The sequence below is a fragment of the Brachionichthys hirsutus genome, unplaced genomic scaffold, assembly GCF_040956055.1.
Source record: "Brachionichthys hirsutus isolate HB-005 unplaced genomic scaffold, CSIRO-AGI_Bhir_v1 contig_440, whole genome shotgun sequence".
Lineage (NCBI taxonomy): Eukaryota > Metazoa > Chordata > Actinopteri > Lophiiformes > Brachionichthyidae > Brachionichthys > Brachionichthys hirsutus.
Genome location: NW_027180346.1, coordinates 217,842 through 243,088, shown reverse-complemented (window position 1 = coordinate 243,088; position 25,247 = coordinate 217,842). Strand labels below are relative to the sequence as shown.

At 43.1% G+C, this 25,247-nt stretch overlaps 1 protein-coding gene across 1 annotated transcript in view; it reads right to left on the bottom strand.

Moving 5' to 3' along the window:
* LOC137913813 (double-stranded RNA-binding protein Staufen homolog 2-like) overlaps window positions 1-25,247 on the bottom strand; it is a 55,175-nt gene that overhangs the window by 1,616 nt on the left and 28,312 nt on the right. The window contains exon 12 of the mRNA XM_068757448.1: window positions 18,633-18,746. Coding sequence (XP_068613549.1) covers window positions 18,633-18,746 — 114 coding nt within the window. The remainder of the gene's footprint in view (window positions 1-18,632; window positions 18,747-25,247) is intronic.

The following is a 25,247-nucleotide window of genomic DNA, read 5'->3' as shown; positions in this document are numbered from 1 at the left end:
TAGCGTCTTACTGAATATACTGTAATCAGGACACAACCCATCCATGCGTAGCAATCTGCTGCCATTGAACAGCTACATCCTATTTGTATTTCCGCGCGCACAGCTTCAGTAATTCTCTGGTACTTTCTGTCAAGTCGCAATAAAAAAATAATGCGATTGTGTAATCTCCTTTCCCGTTCGTCGTCTGGCCGTCCACGCCAGCTAGATGGGGCTGCTGGTGATACGAGGAGGGTCCAGCCTGCTAACATACGAGGGAGTAGAACGTAACCTGAGAGGCAGCGGTGCCTTTGGTGAAGAACATGCTTTGGGGGGAGACACCTTGGCAACCGCAAAGCTAAAGCATCATGACCAAACAATTCCTGCCACAAACAGAAACCACTTGAAGCCACTTCTGGAGGAGGTGCCTCTTTCACGCAGGTTATTGCCAGAATGATTCACATGCGGCTACATTCACAAAGACAGGCGGGGGGGGGCAATGCTGGAACAGACTAAAGACAGTCCAGCAGACGGCGGTAATTCAAAACCCATTGACATCAACTGTCTTGAGGTGGGGAGTTTCCAACCAAGAGTTCCCTTTATACCAATCCCTGCTCCCACACGACTACATGCATGCAGGAAATGTTTCTGAATATTTCAAGACTGGCTTTAAAGTGCGAAAGAGTGACGATCCGGTCCAAGCGGGCTGCTGGCCCATCCCTCAAAGAGATCCCTCCATCATCCTGCAGATGTGCTGCCATTCCTCCCTCTCCCTTTCTCTGTGAGAGGTCAGCTGATGCAGAGACGCAGCTGTGGAGAACATCACCCAACCAAACCGCCTCACTTCCCTCAAAGCAGTCGCCATCATTAAACTACCGGAGGTAATGGCAGTCGTTGTCCCTTTGACAGGATGACTACGTATGGACCGAAGCTATATGTATAGAAGTTAAAATCCTATTTTGGTGCACCTCTGGAATAAATGCTGAATCTCCTGATGCTGCCAACAGCCTTTCTTAAACATGCTGTACGGGCAAATAATAAGACGAGCAATACAATAATGAAATATTGAAAAATAGACCTACTATGAAATAAATGTTATAGATGGCATTTAAAACCTTCAACAATAACATTGTGTATCTAATGTGGGCCTCGCTTTATCATTTTCCACACATCTGGTTCTATATGGTCAGAACTCACCCAGATTCTTTACACTCCATCACCGCTTAATCAGAGGCGAGATAAGGAATCTGCAGCTTTGCTCAACAGATGAGTGAGGAGCGATGACTGGCTGGGTTTACCTCATAATGGAGCCCATCAACCATCGATGCGCGCTTTACTCTTACTGGCTGGAACAGGAACTGGGCACTGACAAATTAGCTTCTCTCCTCACAGTAATATCTGAATCTGAGACATTTTTCGGAGCGATGTCTCCGTGTGATACTGTCTGCATTTAGGCCCAACGTGGAAACCTGGGGGGGGGGGGGGGGGGGGAACCATGAATCACGGTCTAATTCTGAGAAAAGCTAAATCCCACGAGCATGGCATATTATTGTGTCGCTATGGAATGCGAGACGTACAAGGAGGGTGTTACGCATCGCTATCCGTCCGCTTGCACCCAAAATCATTTTCAAAGTGTTTAACTTGAGAATATGAGTAACATAAACCAGGAATCATAATTTACGACCAACAGGTGCAAGGGTCAAAATCTGGTTTGAATCCATCACATCGAGTTAAAAAAAAAAAAAACACAACTAATGCAGGTACTGAAAAATCTAAAACAATATAGTGCGACCAGTTTGAAAAATTGATAGGCTTGGGTTATTACTTGAGCCCTTTCTCCGGAGACTCAGAAATCAAATGGAGCCTCTCTCAGCCTGTAACCGACAATTTATGGGGCAATGTGTTTTTTCTTCTTCTCCCTCTGTGAAGATACTGACAGCCGAGGAGATTTAGAGCCCGACTATATTTGTAGAGATTTAAGGTGACAACCCTGTAGAGCGTGACAGCGGAGGGAATGTTTTCATAATCACTTTGCTAATAAAAATAAATCATGACGGACCTCTTCTATAATAATTTAATACATGCGGTGCCATCACAGAAACTCACCATAAACAGAATCGCCAAAAACACACCGAAGTGGAAAAACTCATTAAGATAAGGAGCGGCCACATTATTCCGGGACATCCGATCATGTAACACCCGATAAACATCGTAGAAAAATCAATCTCCATTATCCTGGTGACCAATAAATTGTAATCAAAAGAAGGTTCCTTCTGATTACCTCTTGTTTGTTGTATTTCATCGGTTTGGGGACCTTTCCTTCCCCTGAGCAAATACTCAGAGCCCATCTGTTGGAGGGTGGGGTGGGGGTGGGGGGGTGACTACAGATAAACAGCTATAAATCAGGGGGCTTGACTGTGGCAGCGCCGCTGATATACGACAGGCAGGCACGAAGGCCGTGCTGGCCCAGCAGCCCCGGCGCAGGAAACACAGCCCAAGACAAATACGGGGCATATCTGTGGGAATGGCAGCCAGTGAAATCATTATTATTCTAATGAGATAAGTCGGCCGTCGTTAGAGGTAGCTGCTACGCCGACGCATCAACACCAGCAGAGAATGTTTAGTCTGAGGCAGTGACACGCAAGGTGGAGGTGTTCCATCTCCGTCACGGAACAAAGGGAGAGTTAGAGGGGGGGGCTCAGGAGACAATGTGTGGAGAGGATACGGTGTCATTAACAAACGAGAGAGGAGAAGCAGAGGCTTTTCAAATGGCTGCTTAAAGAACGGTTAAGAGGGAGCCGAGGGCTTCACTAGCACACACGCGTAATTGATGCGAACGAGGGTGTAATTGTCAGTGATTGAGAAAGTTAGAGAAAGTTGAAGCTCGGACTGTAACTTAAACCAAGTTATCTCAACCAATAAAAATGTGATCAATCTGTTTATCTGCTCATCAATCTTCAAGCAACACAGAGCTAGAACTAGCTACTAGCTAGCAGGCTTGACAGTCAATGCAAACCAACATTTGTTTGTTTATTATTATTTCCCTTCTGTTTGTTAATTCTGCCTTTGAGTTTCTGGAGTAAAAGCTGATGGGGGGGGGGGGGGCACTACTGTATTCCGTGCACTAGATCCAAACATCTTAAAACTATAAAGTAGAATAATGGGACATTTAAGCAGGCAAGTCAATAGGCTCAGAAACATAAAAAAAATGTAGTCAATTTTAATTATAGTCAATTGAATACATTATAAGCCGTACTGAGTTTTATCATAACCCAATAACACTCGGAACGGATTACCGGTACCACCTTTCATCTTCTCATTCGTACCTTTCAGAGCACTCTACCTCAGCTCCTTGGAAGCAAGAAGTAAAGCCAAACCGAATCACTCCCACGCCACCTATCCTGACTTCACCCAAGCTTCAGATGTCAAGCCTGCGAATGCCATCGATCCAAGACAGGGAGCCTCTACACACATGGGCTCATTCATCCATCTACCTAGCTGTGTCTGGTTCAAAGGCCCGGACGAACAGTGGTTGAATGCGACGGCGTCTGAGGGGGGATCTGCAGCCGTGGCTGAGCTCCTGATGCGGAGTGACAAGGCCAGCTCATTTTTCTGGGCCCGCTGCGTTCTTAATGGTTTCTCTGACGGGGTCTTCACTTCTGTCAGCGGCCTGACTGAACAAGCCCCCCCCGCCGGAGTCCCTGGCATCAGTTCTAATGGATCTGATGGATCAGAGGATCACACTTGCTGTTGGGCGAGAGACTAGTCACTAGCTATAAGGGCATTTCTGGAACGAGTTGCTAGCAATGATGAAGAGGCAGAACAATAAAAGAATGGAAAAAAGAGCAGAGAGAAACACATACACGTCTCGCGGGAGAAGAACCAGAGACGACGGGGAAAATGAGGCTTCAACACTTCGATCTCCATCACGCCAGCCTCTGGCCTTTCGGAACCATCAAAGACCTCAGGGAGGTCTTAATCAGGAGAAGGCCGACAACACATCATTCATTCTCGGATACTCGCCTCTCTTTCTCACCTCCAACTCTGAATCTTCAGAGCAGAAGATGAAAGGGAAAGGTTAGCCTAGTTTCAATGTTCTTCTGTCTTTATCAGATCAGATTCTGCTTCTGCTCTGCTGGAGGTCAGATAAAAACAAAAGGCGCCAGGATTGAGCTTCAACCTTGATGATGAAGTCATAGCATTTAGCAGATCCAAACTCGCAGGGCTTTGGCTCTCTGGTTTTAATGTATACAACCCAGCTGAACTACCATTATGTAATCTTAAATCAAAGCCAAGGGCGTCAACTAGCGGCGGCTGCTTTTCTTTGATTCTGTGTCATCGATGGATGCATTTTGGACGTCCACATTATACAATGGTGGGTGAGAGGGCATTGCCGGATTCCCCCACAGACGCATTCATCTCGCCACCTTTGACAGGAGCGGAAACCAAGCCTGCACAACTCTGAACTAAAAAATCTGCATGTTGGCAAGCACATATAAAAATGAAGCAAGAAAAGCGGTGCGTGGCGCTACGTGGTGTCGGAGTCGATGGGATCCGTTGTTGGATGGATGCGAGGACGGCAATGATGTAGCTCAGAGTTGGAGTCTTTTATGAGCCGCTGCAAGCAGTCAGTAAATAACAAGACTTCTTCCATGTTAGGGCAACATTGCATCATTAGAAGAAACAACATCGCCAACTTCCACGAAAGCACCATGCTATCATCGATACGAGCCGCAATGTTGTTTCACAATCACTTCTCTAAGTGTTTCCTCGTACTTGAGAGAAGGCTTGGCAGCAAGGTCGGACGGACCATAAGCCAAACGGCTCGGTTTCGTTAGGTTGCATGTACTTATTCTGCAAAACACACTGGTTGTCAGGTTTTAGTAATGACTTTGATTAATGTCAGGTGGCTGTACTGAGCTGCTGAAAGGCGGGAGGATTCCGAAACATGAAGGGGATACGGAACAGCTGCTGATGAGGATGATCTAAGGGACTTTCGACGAGACTAAACAATGACCAGAGTGGATTTCAATCTGGGTGTTTTACAGGCTGGACCTGGGAAGTTAGGAAAAATGAGTGCCCTGTTGTACGAGAGGTTCTGAAGCGGGATATATTGTTCTGAAGAGGGCTTGTTCTGTTTTCAAAAGGCCACATAAAACCTTGACAGTGCTCCCTCCCCAAAGCACAAAGAAATATCTGATACCAAGGAGGTGAAAACCTCTGCCATTGTCCCGGTCCCCTTGTCCTCTGTTAACCCTTTTTTCACTGCCGTGCTGCATCACACCGTTCTCTGATCTTTTAATGTCATCGATTCCAGTTTTTCCTCTTCTTCTTCTGTCATCTACTCTCGAGCTTCCTCTCATCCCTTGGCCTTCATTTCCGCTAAATTCTTACTTTCCCCCTCTACCCACATCAAAACGGTGGAGAGAGATCACTGGAAGATTCCCGGATAGCCCACGGTGAACACCTGTGTGTGCACAAGTGCTGGCAGTGTATACAGTATATGTCCATTTGCTAACGCGGTGTGATGTGTAAATGGATTCTTGAGCAGCTCAACTGGAAACGCAATTCAGATCCTCCCACAAAATCTCTTCCTCACTCTGTCTCCAGATTTCACATCCTTTCCCACATCAGAGGGATTAATAAATGAAGCAGTGTGTGCCTGGCTGTGGACGAGATGCAGCCGGCATGACGTTAATTCTTCTGAAGTAGCACTTCATATGCACCACTTCACATCTTGTAAAACAGTGCAGCAACTGTGAATGTTTTACAGCTAAACAAACATCTCCTCTTTGAGGAACGCTATTGGATTTCTGCATACTTCTCAGGCATGTGTGCTTGTTGCCACATTCTGGTTATCAGAAGTCCTACAGTGGATAGTGTGTGTTCTCAGAGCCCAGATGGGCACCGATGGCTTGCGTAGTAGGTAATGGTGGTGGGGGGCTCCCCCGGGGGGGAGCGAGCCTTTGCTGACATGGGAAGCCATAAATTAAGGCCCAGGGCGTAGCGCCATGTCATGCGTCATTTGGGCCGGAGAGGCCTGCTCTATCCCCCTCCCATCACTGAGCTGCTGAGGATGGCACCTCCTAGGCTGTAATAGAAAACATATGGGTAAGGGGCGAGGGCAGAAGCACCTCAGCATACCATACTCCCGCCTTGTCAGCAAAAGTATTCAGAGGAAAAGCAGATACAGCCTCATGATAACATTGTACTAGTATACCATAAATAAATTAAGTCAAGAAACACTAACATAATCATTGAACCGAGTTATTTGAACAGCATGTCATACCCAGAGGGCACAAAAGAAATCCTACTATGGTAATGCCATGACCTGCCCTTCTCTGCCACTGATTGGCTGGGCATGACGACTGCTTTAAGGAAAGCCAGTCACTGAATGAACTTTGACTATGTGGGAGAATTAACATCAAGCAAGTCAAAGTCACAGTCGGACACGTTTATTATCATAAAAGCAACATTAGACTGAATAAAATAGCCTTAAATTGCCAAAAAAAAAGAGTCTGACATCAACATACCACCCACATGAAATGACAGAGAATACGTTTGTAGTTTCCATATTTTAAACATAGTTCAATAATTTCTGAAGAATGATGAATGACTAAAAATAGATTGAGAAAAGATGCATCATGAACGCATTGCTGATCGATCTACTGTCTGTGAAATTACTGGACAAGACCAGAAAACCCTCCGACGGCTGCAGTGACTCACCAACATGGCCGGTGACTCAACTGAAGCTCTTCCTGAATAACAGAATTCTCATTAACTGACATCTCCCACTGAACACAGATGAAACCAAGTAGACTAGAACAAGTCTGAATGAAGTCTTTCTTTACGGCCTATCTAAAAAAAACAAAAACCCACCCACATGATTATTTCATTCACACTGAGGACGTCTTACAATTACAGAAAAGATGAGATCACCAAATGCCGCTGTTACTGGGATAACAGCGGACTCCATTCTGACTGTCCTGTTTCCACCAGGTTTCCCCAGTGACTCCAAAGAAGGGTTACTCACTGCAGGGAAGAAGCTTCGACAATTCTCGCTAGTTTGACTCAAAGTGCTCTGGGGATGTACAAAAAGTCTATAGCGGGAAAAAAGTCAGCTTCATGCACTCACACCTATCAGCGGCGGGACGGCGATTGGACTCAGGAGGCATCCCAAGCTGCTCTTTTCTGATTAGTAATTTATGTCTCATTGTTCGCGATGGACCACATGTTGCTTGCAGGTTTGCTCGTGTCTCCGAGCACTCGTATGTCGAGGTATTACTGTACTTTAGGAATGATTCTTGGGCCTTGTCTAATATTTGTTTAGATAATAACCTAAAGGAACTGCAGTGGGCCTCATCAATCACTACTGTGGCTGAAAATCAAAGCGCACTGGAGGTTGCCGTCAGTCCTCCCACTGAAAATGTAATTGCATTTTTTTCCTGCATCTTTTCATAAGTGGTGGTCATTTAAACAAGGATTGTATTAAAATCTGATGAGTCATCAGAGAAGAAACGTTAGAAAGTAGTTATCGAATCCTCCTACTCTCTCATTATGGAAACAGCTGCTGGTTGCATTCCAACTGAAGAAAGGAGCAAGATGTGATTGTGGTTGGTTGTTAAGGATAATGCACCATTTTTACAGTCTCTTCTCAAAGACATTCATGACCCATCACATATATATATATATATATATTTATCAATAAAAAGGACTGAAATACTTGTGGGGGGGGGGGGGGGGTTGATCTAGCTGGGAATGAATACCAAACTTGGAACTTTGTAAAGTTATAAAAAAAACAATCACATGCAATTTCTCAGGCACTTGCATCACAAATGTAAATGCAGAGTAATCCAAAGAATTTGGTTGGAAGAGTACCGACTCATTCAGACAAACAGCAAGGATGATGAGATCTGCAGCACAAAGCTTTTGTCGAGTAAAACCCAGAACTAGGAAGTGGGGGATGCAGCATATGAAAGGGTTAACATAAAGGCTGAAGGTAGAGGGGTGTCTCACGGAGAGCCGCCATCTGCATGCAATAATCCACAACTCTCCATCACAAACCGTTTATATTTTCTTACCAAGACAGCAGTGTGTGTGTGTGTGTAAGCGTGCCGATGCATCCGGTAACAAGAGAGGACAAACAGTCAGACGGCGTTTTACACCTTCTTCCTCCTGTCTCGTCCTCACCGTCGCTCCACTCGGCGCCTTTGCTGTGCTGATGTTTAATCTCCTTGTACCCATGAAGAACATGCCCGTAAAAGCTGTTGAAGGATTTGATCGTTTTCTATGGATCCCTACAAGGCCTGCGACTGTTTCTCATTACCTCTGCTTGCTTAGCTTGTAGATGGATTTTGTCTCTTACCTAAATCCTAAGAAATAATGAGGCCGATTGAGACCCCCCCCCCCCCCCCCCCCATCGAAGTGTTATGAAACCCCCACCATGTTGCTACGGCAACTAGCAGTGTATACCGCAGTCAGAGATTACGTCTAAGGAGTGTTTACTGAAAACAATAAATTCCAGCATGCTTATATCAAGCAGCAGGATAAGGCTGATCCAACCAGGCGGGCTTTCTGATGAATAGGCGCAGCGGACGTAGTAACTACACAAAGATGGTATGTGATTGGGAAAATGTTTGAATGTAATGTACGCTAAAACATGTGTCTTTTAAAAAATATTCCTACGATGCCATTACCAAATTGGCTGAAGCTGACAGGCTTATCACAATGAGTTCATAAACAACAGGAACTGATCTCGACAGGAATAAAGCCATGTTATGGATTCTGTCTGCAAACATAGAAAGGACTGATGTAATTATCCAACATAGATTGACGTAACAGCGTGATATGATCTCAATGGGTGGATAGGAAAATAAAGAAGTCATGTCTGTCAAACTGAAATCAAATAAGACTCCTTTTATCATATCTCTCTATGAAGTCATATACTCCACCAAAATCACATCAAATAGGATCAAAACTGACTGATCAAGTTCCAGTTTCCCCTCACTTTTCCAGCTTAAATTTAAATGTGCAACAATGATGACTTTTTTTTCTCCACTCTCTCATCCTTACAAACATCAGTAGAACACACTTCCTGCTGAAGCACAGCGCAGACACTAAAGCCCCTTTTCCTGTCGCAGATTCCCTGATTTTTATCCATTAGAAAGAAATAACTAATACTTAATCCTCTGCAGGTTAGTTTTTACGAGCCGCCTTACACATTTCTTCTTTTTTTTTTTTACAGCATGGCAAACAGACAGTAAACACCAGGAAGGCGCTGCGCTTTAACACGTGATTAAGACAACTAATTAGATTGCAGACAGTAAAACTGTGAGGGGGAATCGTAAAAGAGGGACCAGAGACGGGCCTGAGTCGGGGATCAGGTACAACCAGCAGACGTGTAAGTCAGGACACCACAGGCCGCTGACAAATGACAGAGCGAGGGTTTCTCATTTCTGCTGCCTTCTCAGCAGTGAAAATGTAAATAGCAGACTTTCTATGGTAAAAAAGAAAAGACCTCTTCACACACGAGCCCCCCATGTCCACCATCCATTCACCCTTCCATTCTTCTCCCTCTCCTCCTATGCAGTGGTTGGGCTCCCATGAAACAGGGGTCAGGGTACTAATGGGGGACCTCGTGGCCTTGTGCCTCTGGAAACAACCGCCCCCCACCCCATGCTCTCTTATAAATCAAGCAGGCTTCATTGAGAGTGGCAGAGTCCTCTGATGTCCCCAGCCACGTCTCATTTCAAAGTCGTCCTGAAGGCTCACACGGTTCCACGTTTACTCAATGGGCACAGGGGAGATTATGGACGTGGGGGTGAACGTGAGACTCAGGAAAAGACATAAACAGAAAGAAATAAAGAGAATGAGTTTAACTCAAGCGAGACACAGAGGGATATTAGGAAGAGAGATGTCCCAGAGGGAAATGGGGCCTCTAAAATTATTGTTTATTTAGTAACTGTGCAGCATTAGACATTTCACTTGAAAGAATGTTCAATAAATCACACCATTTTGGGAAAGTCATTACAGCATCACTATCATAATGTGCGTACCCGGCGGGGCACATGTGAAAATAGTCAAGATAAAATACCTTCCTCATTTGTGCACGTGCAAGCGTAGAAGTGCAATCAAAACATAATTTCCCTCCCATTATGTTCAATTGAGTCGTGCGTTTTAAAGAAGGAATAATGATTGCTGAGATCATGACATTCTGCGGTTTCCTTTAGTCAACGCATCCAAAACCAGATGAGTTATATATGGATTTAAAACTAACAATTTCCTGACAAGGTTTTGTTTTTACATGTGAAGCATTACTGCCTCGTCGTCTGCGTGACACTAAGAGCATCTAATCAATAACATACAACTCCTGAGGCATGGAGAGAAAACGTAAAACAACTGTCTCTGTAATGAACATAATTTGGACAACACACAAAGGGTAGGGCAGAGGAAATATGAGGGGTACTTACATTAAGCTTTGAGGGACACATTCATTACTATTGTGTTAGATCAAAAGTTAAGTTCATTATGGGATATATTCTTATTATTTTTCTTGTTGAGAAAATTAGAAAAAGGATGCCGCTATTTTAGCTGCAGCCAGCCAACAACGGAGCTTGAGAGAATTGTTGTGCACTGATTTTTCTTGAATTACACTCAAACTGTTTTGTGTCCATTTAGGGTTAAATAATTGTTATATAAAGTAATTTAAAAGGCTCTTTAGAATTATAATAATAAAAAAAAAAAAAAAAAAAGAGTGAATAAAAATGTGTCAGCTAATTTTAATTTTCAAATAGAACAGCATCAAGAAATACTGGAGGTGAATATAGTTCTCAATATAAAAATGAACAATTTAGCTGTGAGATGCACATTCACAGAATCTCTCAAACGTGTGTGTGAAATTTCTATACATTTTGAGCAAATCTTTTTGAAAGGACAAGGGTAACGCTAGAACGTCTTGAAATGCTTTGGATCTCTCGTTTCACTTGCTGCTGTGATTCCTTACGCTCCACATTTAAGTTTGCTTAAACATTCCTTTAAATGCAAAACGTCAAATAAAGCACAAGCTGTAACAAAGGAGATTTGGAAGACTATGAAGATATTATTACTGGGCATGTAGGGAAGCAGAAACTGGTGCGCGTGCACACACACACACACACACACAAACAATGTTTACTTAAACCGCAGGAGTGTGTGACACCTCAGTCGTAACTGGTGTTAACCCCCGACGTGGCTGTTTTGAGAGTTTCAAAATGTCTGCTGTTTGAGGCCTGAGAATGCGTTAACATCGAGATGAGAGGGAGGTGGCTGAAGTGGAGAGAGGTGTGGAGAAGGGGGGGGGGCTCAGACAGATAGAAAAACATTCCCCAGTCACTGTGCTCATCTCCATAACTCAGGAACCAGCCGTAGAGCAAGGATCCTAACGGGACATTGACCCGACTCAGACCACTGGAGGCATAGTTCCTAGCTGTTTACCCCCCAATCAGGGAAAAGTGGATTATTTTGGCCATTTAGCCTATTTTGAGATTGAAAAGTGTATTCCATATTACCACAGTGGTAGGGGTTGCCTCACAGCAAGAAGGTTGCAGTTTCAAATCCAAATTGGGGTCTTTCTGTAAGGAGTTTGTATGTTCACCCCGTGTCTGCGTGGGTTCTTCCCGGGTTCGCCGGCTTCCTCCCGCCACCAAAAACATGCAACTTAGGTGAACTGGTTACACTAAATTGTCCGTGAGTGTGTGCGTGAATGATTGTCTGTCTTTACATGACATTTTTGCGTATCTTTTGTCGTTAGGGTTAAATACATAATTTGTGGCAAATCTGTACCAAACAAGAACCTTGATTTTTTTTTTCTTGACAAGTAAGAGGGACCACATCAGGTTGCATTATGCTGATTATGAAACAAAGGAGACATGTTACCCTTTGCAAAGTGAGAACCTGGCTGTGCCAGTGTTAGAAAATGTGTTTTCTCCACAGGTGACATATCTCACACATCGTCACGGGGCAATGGCAAAGCAGAGGAAAAGGTTAAATGCCTGCCCCTTATCTCTGAGACCTTTTCAGAGAGGCGAACTATCACTCAGTATCAAATGGCATTAAGTTGATGAGGCAGAGATGTAACAAAGAACAATGGGGAGTGGCCTGACTAGCTCCTGCCTCCCCACAGGGGTGATGAGTGAAGAAAGGTGTGATCGGTTTGGAGACATTTATCCACACCAAATTTGTCTGTGTGGGAAATCACACAAAAAGCCCGACAGCACTGAAGGCTGCAAGGCCACTGCCAAAACAACTTGCTGCTCTTAGCATGGAGGCGATAATGAATGTAACACCTCTGGGTTGCCTTAAGGCACCACCCTGGCCTCACAAGTTAAAAAAATAAATAACAAAAACTGGAGGCTTTAAAAAATAAATAAAGATATAAATACTAAAAATACACACAACACTCATTCATTTTTTTTCCCTAACAAAATTGATTTCCACAAAAGAAAAAAATACATAAATATGCGTCTTCAAAATTAAAAGGTCTTGTGCTTTTTGCTACTATTTCTTTTTGATATATTTCAGTGTTAAGGATTTTACTACAATGCCTTACTTCCCAGCACATATCACATAGAGAGAGGCTTCTGAATTCTTACACCGTATTACAAAACGGTTTCTTCTGAAAGAAGCCCACTTGTAATCATTGCATACCGTGCATATTTACTCTTGAAGGCTTTGAGGTACTTAATTTTTTGGAAGACTCTACTCAATGGAACTGAAACTGATATGAAACGGTTACTGGTAAGACTGTCAAATTGAATAACAGGCGAAAGTGATTCCACAGCTTATTTTAGACGTGGGAGGAACATGTTGAAATGGCATCGCCTTAATTTAAAAGGACAAATGTCTAAAAAGCACAGCGACTAACAACACAATGTAAAGCCTGCAAGAGCACATTCGCGTGATTCTAATTTATTGCTTATCTTTCATATTATATCAAACTTAAATAAGGCTCACTGTTAGCATCCAGGACAGTAACTGTTAGCATGCCTCTGTGTATGCCAGAGTGTCCCTTTCTACACCATGTCAGCCCTTAAAAGACATGCTAATGTTCCAAGGGGCCACTTGGAGCTATCAACACATGTTCTAATGGGCAAGTTCATGTTTATGCTCTCCCCACACTTCGGGCTTCCTCCGGTGCTCAGACTAACAAAAGACTTCTATCTCCCATCTCATTCACTGTCCTCATCAATCTCATGTATCCACACTCACTCAATTTCTCTCCACTGGCCCCTCTCCTCCTTCCACCCTCTCTAGCTCACTGAATCATTTACCCCCACCACTCTTTCTCCTCTATCATTCTTTCACTGTCTTCTCCCCTCCTGTCACATTCTAATCTCCCGGTCTGAAAGGTGTTTCCTGAGGAGGGCATGCGAGAAGACAGGCAGGAGTGATGGATCTCTCTTTGCATGCTTCACGTTGTCTTCTCTTCGAGGAGGGAACAAGGTGGGGTTGGGTGAGGGGAGCAGCAGGGGTCGGGTGGGTCTGACCGTCGGACTGTGGGGGTGAGGTGGTGTTGGGGAGGGAAGCAAGGTAAAAGCTCCTCAGAGAGGTGTTGAGGAGGGCTTGTGGGGGGGAGATGTCTGTTAGCCCCACCCCCTCATCTAATAGAAGAATAAGAGTTATACAAATTCTGATTATAACTTTTTTTTTTGCTGAGCCCTTATTTAAATAAACCAAACTTTGTGTCAGTCAAAAGTACGAGCAACATTCCGGCAAAGAAATTGGGCGACAGTTTCGTTTTTTTTTTTTTTAAGCTGAGATAGCAAGTCAGACATTTCACTTCAAATATGGTTTGTCCTTGAAAGTTTTTCATCCACAAACCACAGAACAAAAGCCACACATAAAGGACTATCTTTCAGAAATTCAAGTCTCTTTAAAAATGTTCCTGACTGTACAGACGCGCTCAGCTACAAGGTCTACAGTATACAGCGAGCCCTGAGTTGTTCACCTTTGGGTTGTCCAATCTCTTTTAAATGCCCCTTTGCTATCTTTTCTTATCTGGACTTTAACAGTACTTGCATTATGTTTCCACTTGTTGCATGTAGCTGGGGAGCTTTTTAATTGGCTCGGCTCACAGGAACAGATGAACACTTCTGCAGGCCAAAGTTCTGGATCATTACACTCAGCTGTGTCTTTATGTAAGCCAAAGGGTTGCTGAGTCTTTTCCAGCTTTTGGCAATTTACGCCTTGACTAAAATGATCGGGTTAGGAACGATTTTCCCATTTTGTCTCCACATACAGTGATTTAGGATACATCCAGGTGCTGTGTTTGGTTACACAACACAGGCACATAAAGAGGAGACAGACGAGACAGATAAGAAGAGAGAAGAGGCTGTCGGACAGCTGCCTGCCTGGTTGGGTAATACTCCTGTAGGACCCCCTGAGAGGAGCCCAGCGTTGGGTAACGTCTGTGCCCCAGTTGGGAAGGAAAGACTTCAAACACGATACTTGTACTCCCTCCACCCCTCTTCCCGCTGTTCTCCTGGGCTCCATGGGGGATCTCTGAAGACCATCCCAGCAGCCACCACACTATGAATCAGCTCTGTCTGTGCTCTCAGTGCTACCACACCCCCCTGCTGTTACTCTTTGCTCTCTCATTCATATTTGATAAGGACATGTACATGTAAATATATTTACGCCCCAACAGTGGTTATCCTCACACTCACACTTTTTTTAATCCTTTGTTTCCTATACAGGCATAATAATCCTTTTTCAAGACTGATGTTTGAATTCAATGATCAATAATCCAATATCATTAACCCAACGTGAAAATATCATTCCATAAACACGACTAGAATATACATTTGTTTCAAATTCCTGTATTAATTGATGAGCATTGAAGATAAGATGCTCGGGTGTAAAAAACGTTTCTATCCCTCGCCGTTCAAGCAGCACTTCACCAATATAGGATCATTTGTGGCTTCTATCATGACATACTAAAAAAAACGTAAAGAAAAGATCAAATAAATTTGCCAGGGAGACTTTGCAGGGCTAGAACAATGGATGAAAAACATCTCCAGAAAGAGTCAATCCAAAGTAGAAGGACTCACTACCTGAAAGTATGTCGAAGACACATTTTAATCCTGATGCACATGTCATATCAAATCAGTCAAAATGCGCTCTTGCGGCAGGAAAGCTAAACAGCCACAGCTGACAATCTGGGAGACAGGGCCCCCGGGCAGTGGGGTGGCTCAGCTGAGGACATTACTGCACGCAAAGTAACCCCCCCACCCCACTGCTGCCAACTAACACACTCACACATGCACTGCGTCCAGTGGCAGACAACAGTCACCCTGTCATCTTCGATTGTAGACCGTTCATGTTGGACCAGCGACACCTCACACACAGCTTGGTGGGGCTCGGCCCCCCTGGTGTCCCACTGCCGCCACAGAGGGACTGCCACAGAGTTACTTCAGGTCTGCAGAACAAACACAGAAATCCGCCTGTCTAAAAAGCATGTAACCTAACTAAACCCCAGCGAAATGGCCCTCGATTTGGCGTTGTAATTCACAGATCAATTAAGCGTATAGATTCTAATATGCAAAAACCATATGACCTTGAGAGTCTTGAATAGGCTGCAAGACAGAGCCTGTGGACATGGACTAACCTGCAAGTCCAGAGGTGCATCAAACAGGGCAAAAATAAAACCTGCCGCTGAATCTGGAAACTGAGGTTTTACGTGCATACAAACAATTTACAATCTCACATCAAAAAAATGAGAAAATCCAATGTGTCTGCTTGAATGACGGACACAAATGCACATATCTGATTCTGATCTACTTCCACATTCGAAAGAGTCCAAAGTCCATCTGAGAAAATCTGATCTTAAGAGAATCTTTCCTTCTACATTAGAGAAAAAAGACATTGGGTCGCTTGAGCCACATAGCATGAAGACAGCCTTAGACTTCAATATGCGGACGATGTTGACAAACATGTTTGGTCTATGGGCTAACATGTGTTTGGCAGATGGCACAAAGTAGATGGCACTTAAGGTCAAAGAGAGCACTCAGCTGTATACCTCTCACACATACAGGCCCTCCAGGAATGTCTACACAAGGCCAAGGATTATGCTGCTCCTGTGTGTGTGTGTGTGTGTGTGTGTGTTTGCACTTGTTGATAAAGAGCAGACCATTGTAAAAAATTGCAATGACAACACATCTGCTCTCAATCATTAGCGTTTACTGTGCAACAGAAAGCTATACCGAAATGTTAAGGTCAGATCATCAACGCTTTACTTTTAATGGCTAATCAACTCTCTCTTCCAATTATCACACTGGACTCAGTCAGTTAACGATATGCAAATTCAAGGGGTCGAACAAATAGCGTTTGCTGTGCGCTGTGAAAAAATATTAGACCTCCTCTGGAGTTGTTTGGTGTGTGTGTGTGTGTGTGTGTGTGTGCGTGTCCACACTCAGGTCATACTGAATGTTGGGTCATTCATTTACAAACAACATTCATGATGCGAAAATGCAAGTTTTAAATGGCAACTTAATATAATATGGCCAAATGGTTCTACAATACCTTAATCACCGGTGTGAGAATGTACTCGGCTCCTGAACAAAGCAATCCAAAACATAAGATCTACTCACTTTGAGTACCGGTAATTTGGAAGATTTTTGGAATGCCAGAACAGTCTGGGAGGATCAATGGTGTTCCAAGTCTTCTTCATTTGAAGGCAACGTTCTTTCATTGTGGATAACACAGTCTTAGAAATAGCTTTGTAATGCTTCCCAGACTGATGTATTTCAATCACCTTTTTCCCATTTTGATATGGTGTGCAAATGGAAGGATCTACTAGCCAACTTCATGCTTGGACTATTGAAGTGATGATTTTATTGAACAGGGCTGGTAGCAATCAGGGCTGGGTGTGTCCAGTCTAAATGCAACCAGTTCTGAATGCAGTTTGGATGTTTTAGGATTTAGATTCTTAGGGGACAAATGCTTTTTCACACAGACCCTGCTGGTATGAAATACACATATACATGTATATATATATATATATATTTGCGGGTCACATAAATTCCTGGAGCCTTTCCCAGCTTGCTATGGGCGAGAGGCAGGGTACATCTCAGACACGTCGCCAGCGCATCTCACAGGGCCACACAAAGACAGACAATCATTCACGTAAGCACTCGTACATTACGGACAATTTGGAGTAACCAATTCACCTAAATTGCATGTTTTTGGAGGTGGGAGGAAACCGGACAATCTGGAGAAAATAATAAAAAAAAAAAATCTGCCATTTTTATTTTTAATTCAACCGAATTGAAATATATTCCTGGCACTTAATCAACGACTCAAAATCAGTGTTTGGTTAAGACTTTCTCCTGTTTCCAAATAAAGACAAAACCGCAAGAATAAATAAACAACGTGCAACAGGATGCCTGAGATTCTGTCAGAACTATGTTTATTTTTTTGCCTTGCTCACAAGAACAGGCCCATCTCACAGCTGCCAGAGTCCGTGCACAACCCCCAAAAAACAAAGGCAGGATGCCTTCAGTCTTACTTTGTTCAAAGAGCGTTGCGCTTTGAGGGCTGCTGATGGTGACCCCTTATTGTTAGGTGCTCCCTTTGTGGTCAAACTCCTCACTGTACTGAGAGGAGAAGAAGAGAGGCCTTCTCTAACAGTCGGTCATGCCCCAGTGCTCCTGGCAACAACAGGTCCCGAGTACAAGACCTGCCCGGCCTATATTGGCTTGGCTCTCAGTTAGCAGTGGCGGCACTAGCCCCCCGTCAGCTGGCCCATTCAGGGTCCGGGTCGGCCCTTTATTAAAGCTTTGAAGAATGCTGAATAAAAGGGCTTCCTATGTTTAAATGATAGAATGTAAGCAACTGGTTTTCTGCTTGGGCAACACAAGACAAAGAACCTCCATCTGAAAACAGAGAAGCATGTGAGAGAGAGCGAGGGAGTCAGAAAACTAGCGAGCGAGGGAGAGAGGCGGGTAACGCCACAAGCTGTGGAGCTTCTCTTTCTGATATTAGAATCCTACAGAACTGTATGCAGGTGGACCAGGCGGACAGGAAGCTTGTTGAGGAGTTATTATTAGCACAGGTGCCTCTGCTGTCCTGCTGTTCAATATTAAAAGCATGAGCCGAGGCTTTGCCCTATATACAGAGCACTACATGATACGCTACACTTCACCGAACCCAGTGTAAGTGGACCCCCATTAGGAGTGTCTTCCTGACAGTGTCCCCCCCATCATGATGTTGGTCAAAACGTTGCTGTTTACTGTATAATAATTGCAGAGCGTCATCATTGAGCTTCATTGCTCGAATGTAAACTGTATTTAACCAGATGTATCTTAGCAGACATCTCATATTACAAAGTATTTATTCTATTTATACATTTAATATTAAAATCAATTCATATGACAATATATTACAATATTAATACTGCCAGTACTGGTTGGTCTCTATTGAATAGAAAATAATAGATGAACCACCCACAATCACTTCTACGTGTAATGATACCTGCTCGCATTGCTAAAACCAGCTGACTGACATCAGATCATCGTAAGCCCACTTTCTGAGGGTCATCGTACCTTTAACAAAAGTCAGACACTCACTCTCCCTTCACATTTATAGAACCGGCACACACACACCCCGATCCTCCCACACACCTGGTCATGGCTGGCTTGGAGGGTGCTTCCGGTGCCGTGGAAAGTCATTTGCACAGGGGAAAGTGTCAGATAGGTGACAAAATCTTTACCACTTTGTGCGTCACTGTACTGCACCTGAAAGAGAGAGCAGAGGAAGGAAACATTAGTTACCCCAGACTTTTCACCAATCACCAGAAGAAGAAGATCACCAAGTCAGCAGAAGCATTTGCGTTTGGCCCATGGCACACCGTTGACTTGAAATCTTTCAAGTCTGATTGCCAACGCAAGAGAATTTCCCTACACCATAACGAGATCACAATTGAGGGAAACGATTGCAAAAACATGCATGAGCAATTGGAGGGGGGGGGGGCATTTGAGGAGGTGATGATGACATCACTTGTGACCCCTCATCATTGAGAGGTTAACTCTGCAGGCATTCTTAAATGCCCTGCAATCAGGACTGTTATAACACGACGCTCCGCTGGGAGAGTCTGGTCCAACCTGCTTCAGCAATACCCGCCTGCTTGTCTGCCCTACTTCTCACTGTCTCTCACTTATACAATGTGTGTGTACATGTACATGTGCTCTCCTGACCAGATTATGTCCAGGACAGTGGCAGGAATTACTGGAAGTACTGTGTGGAGGAATAACATTCTGAGAATAAAACATTTTGCTACGTCAGTATAAATGCGTTTCAAATCTGCCATAAAAAAATGCCTGTGCCTCAGTTTCTGATCTATGATGAGTGAAACGAATAACAGCGACTACTGTAACTCGGATACACAAATCCTTTCGATAAAATATCTAAAATTACAGGATGAGTTGAAAACAGTTTGACGTCAGCATCTGTAAAATGTAGTGTGGGTGTTGGTTTTTTCTGTGTATATTTTTGTTGGCTGAGGACAGTGAAGTTATTACATTCTTCTAATCAACAGAAAATGCACATCACAATACAAGCGCGTATTCTCCTGATTGGGTCCAAGTTTAATCTGATGAAGTCTATTGTGTTTTTTTTCAGTATGCATGCTGCACTTGTACGCATGCACGTACATGCACAGAAACACAAGTGACAATGAGCTGTGACTAAAAGCTTCCAGAATGGGTTTGTGTGCTTGTCTTTCTGAATAATTTAGCATATGTGGTAACCTTTACGGACTCTCAAGCCATCCAGAAGCTCATTAGGATGCAGACCCATTATGACACATGTTAAACACAGATGAACATGCAGAGATATGTGCTGTTATGCAGAGGACATGAGTAGACACAGACTCATCGCTGTGCACATACACGTATACACACCTGATGGAGTAGCCATAAATTGTGGAATGCTATCTGTTATGTGTATGAATGATGAATGTAGTAAAGCGAGATGTGGTAAAAGCCCTCGCTGACAAGCGTATCTCTAATAAATTCTGCAGACATTAACGAGAGAGAAGGACAGAAGATAAAAAATAATAATTTGGTAACATTAAGTTCATAAATGTACACAAGAAGGAAATACAGCTGCTCCCATAACCAGGAGAACAGTACTGGGCGCTTTTAAGTGTTAACATTAAAACAAGAATCATTGCAACCGTTTTTATTCGTGACTGATGGATATGCTGGTTTCTTTGGGCCTGCGGTTGGGAGACTGTGCTGTAATCATGTGGTCTATTTGGCAGGCCTTTTGTTTGGTTCATCTACTGCTAGTGGTCAGGACTTCAGTGGAGGATGAGGCCCTTCGCTTGTGCCGTCCAGTAGGAGATATATGGACACGGACGGTATGCCCATTCAATCATCCATGTTCAGTTGCTGAAACACATCATTGGGATGGTGTCTTTGAAGATGAGGAAGTCTGTCACACTAAAAGCTTGTGTAACAATGAAATAATTTATTTCAATAAATAGGTTATTCAATATAATACAAGCCATTTTGTGACCTGACATGACCAAATAAATGTTTTGAAATATGTATAAAATGGTACAAGTTTCTGATTACAGTGGGGAATTTCAAATGACTCCAGCAGACAGAAGGTTGCCCGCTACAAAAGCATCAACGGAGAATCCGTGTTTTGCAATAACTTGGCAGAAAGTGAAATAACGAGCATCTTAAAGACAAAATGTCCATTCAGCCATTCAGGCTGTCCATTTTGAGGGCATGTTTGTATGCATCTGTGAGCGCATGCATTCTAAACAGGCCAGGCTAATCATCCCAGGTCCCAACTCAGAAAACAGTCTCTAATCCACTTCCTTCAGAGACAAAGAAGCAGGAGGGTTATGCAAAGCCTGCGATTGATTGCCAGCACTAATGTGGAACGACCTCTGACATCTAAAGCTGGACAGCTCCTCTTCAGTTGAACAACCACAAACATGCACAAACTGAAAACACAATTCCAATTGCAGCAATCATGCAGACGTGCTCACACAAAAGTGCCAACATATTCATATGCATAACAATAATCCAAAAGAGAACAAAAAACGCAGACGAAACACATGCAGGCAACATTCCAGACTAATCTTGGCACAAGCTGTGGTCAGTTACCAAGTACAGAAAAAACTTCCACTTCACTAAAATAAACAGGCCCTCCCCATTTGAGCAACACTATTAGTGTTGGGAAGCAATTAAAGATCCACATTGAACCACTTCAGTGGAAACCTCAGGGGTCGGTGGGGTTTACAGCACACGATAATACACGTTTCACTTCTAATGCCAAAAGGTTTAGGCAACTTAGACAAAAGAAGATCCAAATTCTAACAAAAGATACGAATGAACTAATTCATAAAACTAAATGGATTCTAGTGTTAGGAAATTAAAACAAGAAAAAAGAAAACAAGGATATGCTTTACAGATTAAAAGCAAAATGATGGAGTCCGAATTTTAGTGTAGTATGTTTATTATAAACTGGCGGCAAACCAGGCTAAATAATTTCTCTTAAAATTGTTTCATGCGATTGTGAAATGGTTGAAAGGTCTGGGCGTTTTCTAACAATGTGAAGTTGATACTTCAAACATTACTGATATTATGAAGCACTTCTTTCTCCAAGGATAGCGAAAGACGAGTAAATGTTTATACTGTAGGTAAGAGAAGGATTTGTGACTCATATTTCCAAAGTCATTTCCTGATTCACCTGCTCTTCTGTCTTTTTCTATGTAAAATCTTTCAAGTGCTTAAGTGCAATTTAATGAAAATCTTCCACAAAAGATGAAAAAAGCTCATTTGTTTTCACGTCTAGAATAAGATGAGAACATTGGTATCACTCCCATAAAAACAAATCAGACTACAGCCATCAAACTAACCACAGCTTCACATAAAAAAGGAGGATCAGTGATGTCTCTGTCTTGTTTTTCCTGAGAAGTTTTCCAGACTAGGTGGATTTATTTACTTTTGGAGAAAACCGGTTAAGACATTTCTACAACAACAGATGTTGAGCAGATAATGAAAAGGACCGTTTGGATTACAAACAGAATATCATTCCAACACTGGGGCTGGGGCGACGCTGCCACACTATCCACTCTCCAGTGGATCAATGAAGTGATCAATATTATGACAAAATAAGAACAAAAGCAAGTTAAGAAGAAAAAAGCTATGCTTCAATTTAAAATTTGCATGACGCTGTTTCAGCATTCAAGGGAATTTGATTCAAGTGTTTTCAAATGGGCTTGATTGTGTTGTAAAAACATCATCACTCATTTTTGCCAAACACACAAAGGCACAGGCATGTGCTCCGACACACACACCATGGGCCACCATGCACGCAGAGAGACCATGTACCAAGCCAGCAAAGCATTTACGCTCTGATTTATCCCACTGACAGAACTTGTTTTGGAGATTGCTCTTCACACAAATATGCCACAGAGCCCAGCTGGAAGCCATCATCCCGCCGCAGAAATCAAACGTGGTGGGATTAGCCATCCCAAAATGAATTTTCTAATTCAAATCCCAGCGTAAACAGAGAGTAGAGGAATTAGATGATGACGAAGAAGGAGGACACAAACTGTTAAAGAATCTTTGAACAAAAGGGAAGGGGAGGGGGGGGGGGGGGGTAGAAACCGGTAGGAGTGGTACAAGGTGTAGTCGTCACCATCTGACAGAGCTTTTCTACACAGACCAAGAAGGAAGCGGCGAGAGAGAAGAACAAACAATGTGAAAGTGTGGGAAATCCTGGGAACTGTACTAAATGGATTTCAACACCAGACACCCGCCAAGGATCGTGTTTTCATTGACATGGGGTTTCCAACAGAAAAGAGTGTGGGCCCTCCCTTTCCTGTCAGTCCGCCTCCCAAGTTAAGTCAGCCATGGGTAGACAACGTAACTCAGCCATTCGTTATCTCTGCTGTGCTATTGCATCTGGATTTAGCAGGTGGTCAGAGCTGATGGATAGAGTAGATACCGTTCAACTCTACCAGACACAGCCTGCGATGTCGTAAGTGTACGGCGATCTTCGATGGCCATTTGAAAAAGGATATTAACAATTTTAGCAATATCCTGCGTCACTCACGACATCTAGCCCCACGTTTTTTGGTTCAACTTTAATGACTCACAGACGAGAGGATCAAGCACTCATGTTTTGAAAATTTTAAATGCATTTATTGTCAAATCATATGAATAATTTCCTCCGCCAAGCAGGATGTGTCTTTGATGGGGTTTGTTTGTTTGACTGTTAGCAGGATTAGGAAAAAACTGCTGCATAGATCTTGATGAAAAAAAATCTGAAGATGGGTCTTGGTATAATTTGGATCCCTTTAAATTTTGAGAGTGATCCAGATACCTGTCTGGATACAAAAATATATTTTTTAATAACATAACTACTGCACTAATGATGTCAGTGTGAATTCAATTGCTATTGTATGTTTTATAGTCAGTGAATTTAAAAATGTAAATAAAATAAAAATCATTTCTGCTGTAAATCCAATTACGAGAGGAATGAGCGGCTTGGCGGAGGTTTGCGCTCTCCGACTGCTTTTCTAGTCTGGTTATGTTTTATGCAGGCCGTGAATGCTCCCCAGTCTGGTTGAACTCTTTACCATGCACACGACCATTAAACGTAGTGGACCGAATTTAAAGCGACAATGAAATTACACATTCTTCTTCTTCCCACAAAGAAAAGCTGAACCATGAAACATGAATATGTACAACCGGCTCAATGAGGCCAGGCTGCACAAATGGCCACCACTGGCTACTGATGTTGCTAGGGAGACAATACACATGCTCCACTTTCACTGCTGTCAATGTCTTATGACTATCCATAACCCAGTAGTGTGCATCAAATAGTACTGGCACACACTCCAACAAAAACACCCTGAAGTCATTCATTCACACTTCCTTTCTCTCTTCCCCTCTCATCCACTAAATAACTCCGCTTCTGCCTCTATATTCAGACCTGAACAAACAGAGGCGTTCTGATAAATACGCCAGTGTTAAAAAAAAGAATTGTTGTATACTGGTGTGAAGGAATGACTAAATCCACTCTGATATAGTAGATTTGTCTCAGTGCAGGTGTGCAATGCTTAAAAAGACAAAGAAAAAAAAACAGATTTCCATCAATCCCTTATGTTCCTGCTCACATTGAGGTGAGGTAACAGGCAGCTGGTGAGTGCAACGCTGGGATCAAACCCTTCAACTACTTCAAAATGTATAAGCGGGGAAAGAAATTAATAAAACAGAAGAAATGAGAACAGAGGAAATGAGGCTGATGTGAAAGAGGTGATTAAAGATAGCAGAGAGAAGGAGAGAGAGAGAGAGAGAGAGAGATGGGAACAAAGTAAAAGAGGGAGAATCTCATACATGGCTCTTACTCATTGGTTTATCCCTGGTCCATGTGTTGTCCATTACCCCCTGCTTCTTTGTTTCTGCCCTACTTCCAGCGCTCATACCCGCTGTGCCAACAACACACCAGCCAAATTAATAGGAAATACACACACACAGGAGTAAGTGCCAGCATCCTTGCTCAAAACTGGCATGAGTACAACACACTGTTGCTTATCCAGTTGGAGCCTTCACCAGAGGCTATTTTCCAATCAAATCAAAAGGGCTTAGCAGGTAGGCTCAGGCCTTTGTGAGGCTGGATGGATGAAACAGACACTAAGAGAATGTCCGCAGCGCTTTACTTAGTTGCTTTAATCCAGTGTTGGCTCGTCGCTGTAATCCCCTCACTTGCGTCACAAAATGAAATGACCAAAACAAAGTTACTAATCAGACAAGGAGATTATTATCAAATTACTTAAAAAATAATAATTACTAGCAGAGAATCTTACATGTTGTGGAGTGTGGAAAATGGAAAAACAGTTTGACACAAAACAGTGTATTACGTAGGCAATGGAAAAGCAGTCAAGGGCATTTCTTTTCTTGTAAAATCCATTTTTAATATGTCTTGGTTTATCCCACAAATACACATGAGTATACATAATCCTTAAAAGGTCTGCATAACACGACTCTATAGACAACAAAATGAAAATGTTCTCATTACACGCACACATGAAACAGATGCTCACTCGTACCCACATTGTCGGGAAGTCTCGATTCAAGCCTGATGCCGCTGCTTCAAAACCTGTGATTGATACTTGAGTGCATACCGATTGATGCATGTAAAAACAAAGATACACATCATTTCTCAACATCTTGAGCACCTATCTTATATTATAGAGATAGATCTATGTG